The sequence below is a fragment of the Amblyomma americanum genome, chromosome 11, assembly GCF_052857255.1.
Source record: "Amblyomma americanum isolate KBUSLIRL-KWMA chromosome 11, ASM5285725v1, whole genome shotgun sequence".
In the NCBI taxonomy this organism is placed as follows: Eukaryota; Metazoa; Arthropoda; class Arachnida; order Ixodida; family Ixodidae; genus Amblyomma; species Amblyomma americanum.
Genome location: NC_135507.1, coordinates 20,980,614 through 20,984,864, shown reverse-complemented (window position 1 = coordinate 20,984,864; position 4,251 = coordinate 20,980,614). Strand labels below are relative to the sequence as shown.

At 46.0% G+C, this 4,251-nt stretch overlaps 1 protein-coding gene across 1 annotated transcript; it reads left to right on the top strand.

The window, feature by feature from the left end:
- The first annotated feature begins 714 nt into the window (after nt 1-714).
- Nucleotides 715-4,234, top strand: PIG-V (phosphatidylinositol glycan anchor biosynthesis class V). The gene is made up of 2 exons (XM_077644078.1): nt 715-903; nt 1,332-4,234. Exons 1-2 carry the CDS (start codon nt 844-846, stop codon nt 2,556-2,558), a joined length of 1,287 nt encoding a protein of 428 aa, XP_077500204.1. The 5' UTR covers nt 715-843; the 3' UTR covers nt 2,559-4,234.
- The last annotated feature ends 17 nt before the right edge of the window (nt 4,235-4,251 follow it).

The window sequence follows — 4,251 nt, the reverse complement described above, 5'->3', positions numbered from 1 at the left end:
GTAAGAAGTAAAACAAGTAAAAAAATTTAGTCAAAAGGCGACAAATATCAACAGCTTTTATTGACCACTTCTAGATGGCGCAGCAATCAGTAAGCTCCTGCAAAGCAGCGTTGGGGTGTTGGTCACGTTTTCAAGTGGTGTTTCCCAACTGATATGAACTAAAGACGCTCGTGACGCGACGCCAGAGACACTGTTAAAGCGAAGCACATGGAGTTAACATTGTGCCAGTGTACTGAGCCTTATTCTTCTTTCACTGCCTCATTCATCCCATCTGAACGATCCTGGGAACATGTAAAACGATCCCAGTCGGAGTTGGCTCACTGGTCAGGAGCTGTTATCAACGCCAACAATGGCCACAGCGGTAGTTGTAGCGCAACTGTTAGGTCAAACTTTGAGTACTGCACGTGGTGCTGAAAAATCATGAACCAGAACTGTCTGTAGATAGAAACAAATCGAAATAGGTGGTTCCATTTTAATCTGCGTTCGTGTTCATCTGCTTGAGCAGGAACGTCGGAGCGTCTATGAATGCCACAGTGGACTGTCTGTTCCGTTCCGTGTCTAACGCATCTAAATTTTTCACTCAAATAGTTCAATAATTTTAAGCTCAAAATTTGTTTAGCAGGCAATGGGTGATTTGATTTTGATTACATAATAGTGCTTGGGTCAAAATACTAAACACACCAGTCAAATAAAGCCAAAGCCAATAAAGCCTTTTATTAAACCGCATGGAAGCCGCCATGTTTTCGAGTGCCGTCAGTTTCGTTCACGGGCGGGCATACCTCACGGGCGCTATGTTTGTAGGCACAGTGCGGCGATAAACGCCTCATCCATCAAGCCGAGGACATGACTTCAAGTGTGGTCGTGCTTGCGCTCTTTTCTCGCTTCGTTATATTTCTGCTTCAGGTAAATTTCTCTGCGCAACGTACCGGCAAAAATCAACCACTGGCCGGTGCAGCGGCTCCCAAATCTATTGACACTTTCGTTTCACGAAATGTCGTAGAATGAATGGCAGGGTTTTTCATTGTGCATTGAAGGCATTGTTGTGGGTTTAACTGCGTTCAACAAACTTGCGAGACTACATGAGCGAGTAGTTCGGCCTGGAAGCTGCGGTAAGGCGTTACTTAAAAGAGTCCGTCCTGATTTAAAGAGAGACGAAACACCCAGGCTGTGCCGGTGCTGTTCGCGCTTTAACAGAGTCATTTTTGTGCACGCTTAGTTACACACGAATTTCAGAAAGGAAATTGATTAATTTATTTCAGAACAAAGGCCTGAAGCAGCTGGTTGGGGATTGGTATGGATCTAAAGAAACCACCTTCTCATTTTGTTTCCAGGTGGCCTTCAACTGGGCAGTTCCCGACCACAACGCCGACGCGTTTCGGTCGCCCTGGCCCACGAGCACGGATCTGGGCGACCGGCTCGTATCGTGGCTGTTCGCGGGGCTCACACGCTGGGACAGCCAGTACTTCTTGCACATTGCCGAGCACGGCTACACCTACGAGCAGACACTGGCCTTCTTCCCACTGTACCCATGGCTCGTCCGCCAGACAGCCGATGGACTGGTGGACCCGCTAACGAACGTCTACCTAGACCGCCATAGCGTGGTCGTTCTCAGCGGCGTTCTCGTGAACGCCGCCTTCTTCGTTGTGGCAGCCGTCGCGCTGCACCGGCTGACACACCAGCTCTTTTCCAAGGAACAGGCCGACGAAGCCGTCCTCCTCTTCTGCTTTAACCCGGCGTCCATATTCTTCACCGCGTGCTACAGCGAATCGCTCTTTGCAGCGGTCAGTTTCTTGGGCCTGCTCCTCCTTGAACAGAACAGACCGAACCTGGCGACGCTTTTCTTCTGTCTAGGAGGGCTGGTTCGATCGAACGGGTTCCTTTCGGCCGGCTTCCTTCTCTACTCGGGCCTGGTGTGCGGTCTGACGCCCGTCAGGTCCGTTTTCCGAGCGGCATTCTGCTTCCTGCCATTTCTGCTGTTCCAGTGCTATGCCTGGTCCCTTTTCTGCATACCCGACTACTCGCAGCAGTTCTCTGCGGCCGTCCTGAACCAGGCTGCCGAGTCAGGCTTCAGGCTGGCTGGCCGCAACGCTTCCAAATGGTGTTCGAACCTCATTCCATTCTCCTATGGATACGTACAGTCACACTACTGGGATGTTGGCTTCCTCATGTACTATCGTTTGAAGCAGCTGCCAAATTTTCTTCTTGCCTTACCGGTTGTCATTATTGTCCTGCATTCCTCAGCCAGTCTCCTGAACCGTTGCAACGACAGGCGACACATTCCATACTTTCTGCACGCTGTTGGTTTCCTCGCTATTACGGTTCTTTTTGCTAATGTTCAGGTGACAACAAGACTCATCGCTGCCGCTAGTCCTGTATTGTATTGGACTACGTTTATTGGGCCTGACCGGCGAGAGCGGAAGACTCGCTGCATTGTTTGGGCTGATGTAGCAGTCAATTTGTGGCAGAGCGACATCCATTCAAAACGCATTGTCACATATTTTATGGGTTACGTTGTTGTGGGGACTGCTTTGCATGTTAATTTCCTACCATGGACATAAAGGTGGTATCTTTTCTTTTTCACTCATTCAAGTATTGTGATAAGTTGCACTGCACACTGCAGTTTCAAGCTGCGAAAAAAAGACATCATTGTTCTCTTCTTTCATTGCTCTGTGACAAGTTTTCAGCCGTACTGCATACCAAAATCAAAAGTTCATGAGCTGAATAGTCGAAGCGATGCATCTAATTTCCCCTCAGAGTTTAAGATTTGTGTATCTTGTGGCCAGAACAAATTGCCAAATTCATGCAGATGACGATCTACAGATCATTACTGGCATGGCAATGAAATACGCTGCAAGTCCTCTGCCCAGTAACAAACACACTACCTTGATGTCAGAAACATGCATGTTACTTACCCCTGTGACAACAAATGTATGATGTGTATTTTCATTACCCAATGCTCATGTCTAGGCTGATGTACATAGTTACAACCATTTATTTTCACCATTCCAGATCATATAGGTGGCCAGTAGAGAGGTGTAACTGCCACCCATGTTGCCACGCTAGTGGTTATAGATATGGCTGCATATCTGTTTGTGTTATACTGTGGTGTTAAAATATATGTAAAAAAGCATGGCAAGCCCCTGGTTTTTCTGTGTACTTGCAGAATGCACGCACTGCTGCTAGGTGTAGCTTTGCCTCTGATCTCAGCAAGTAATTGCCTCTCTGTTCTAGGTGGAAGTTGCTGCACTTTGAAAGAAAGGGTTAATTTGTAATTGTAGATTCATAATTGTAAATTCTCACTGAAACGCTATGGTCAGCATGACGGGGGAAGATCTAGCAGGGCGGTTACCATTGTGCAGTACAAGATTCAGAGACAGCTGTTTAGCAGTGAATATAGCTTATTATTATGTCTTCTCTTTTAGAGTGTGCATGACGTTGCTGCATTCGCACCACTCAGTGCGTATGTTGCCATGGCACGTTGCAGCGACATCATGGCGACCAATCAGTATGGCATGGTGTTAGGCGAATGACGTCAACACCACAGAACCAGAAAACTGGCCCTTAAATGGCTGTTGCTGTAAAAAATCGATTCCTGTGATTATTAATTTGTCATGCATGCAGCTTTTGCTTCACCGGTTAGTATTCTCAGAAGTACTAGTTTTACTGAAAAACACCATGGTATCAGTTTTTAACTGCAAAATAGGTATAGGTATATTTACTCCTTGTTACATAATGATTTCTCAATGTTTGTTTATTTCACTCTCTCCCACCCCCGTCTCTTTCCAAGTGCCAGTTAGCTACTGTGGGTACAGTAATATACTACTATATGCATAAAATATGGGATTTTAATGCCTATCTCTGCTAAAATGTTGAGAGCTCAAATTCAGATGCTCCATGCTTTTTGGCAGTTTGTTGAAAACAACTGGGCTCAATCAGAATTCGTCTGCCTTCAGCTGCTTGGTTTGATAGCTTTTTTTTCTCTTGCTTGCCACAAGCTGCAATGTGCTGCCCTATACTAAAGTGTGAAAACCTAGTTGGCCCAAGACAAGCATTCTTTGTAAGCGAGCATATGAAAAGGTCAACATCACAAGTCTTAAGTGTCAAAAAACAACTGTTTGAGCCAAAGGACATTCTAGTCATTGTCTACGTTGCTCGACTTCTAGCAACATCCAGTATCCTACAGCAGTGGTGATTGTCTCATCTACTTATGAAATAAATTATTTCGTACTCTGTGCATTTTTCTTTAGTTAA

What these genes read in the sequence shown, in the direction of transcription:
- PIG-V (XM_077644078.1), top strand. Translation starts at nt 844, where the DNA reads ATGACTTCAAGTGTGGTCGTGCTTGCGCTCTTTTCTCGCTTCGTTATA. An exon ending in TCGTTATATTTCTGCTTCAG is followed by an intron (nt 904 to 1,331) that starts GTAAATTTCTCT and finishes TTTTGTTTCCAG; the next exon opens with GTGGCCTTCAACTGGGCAGT.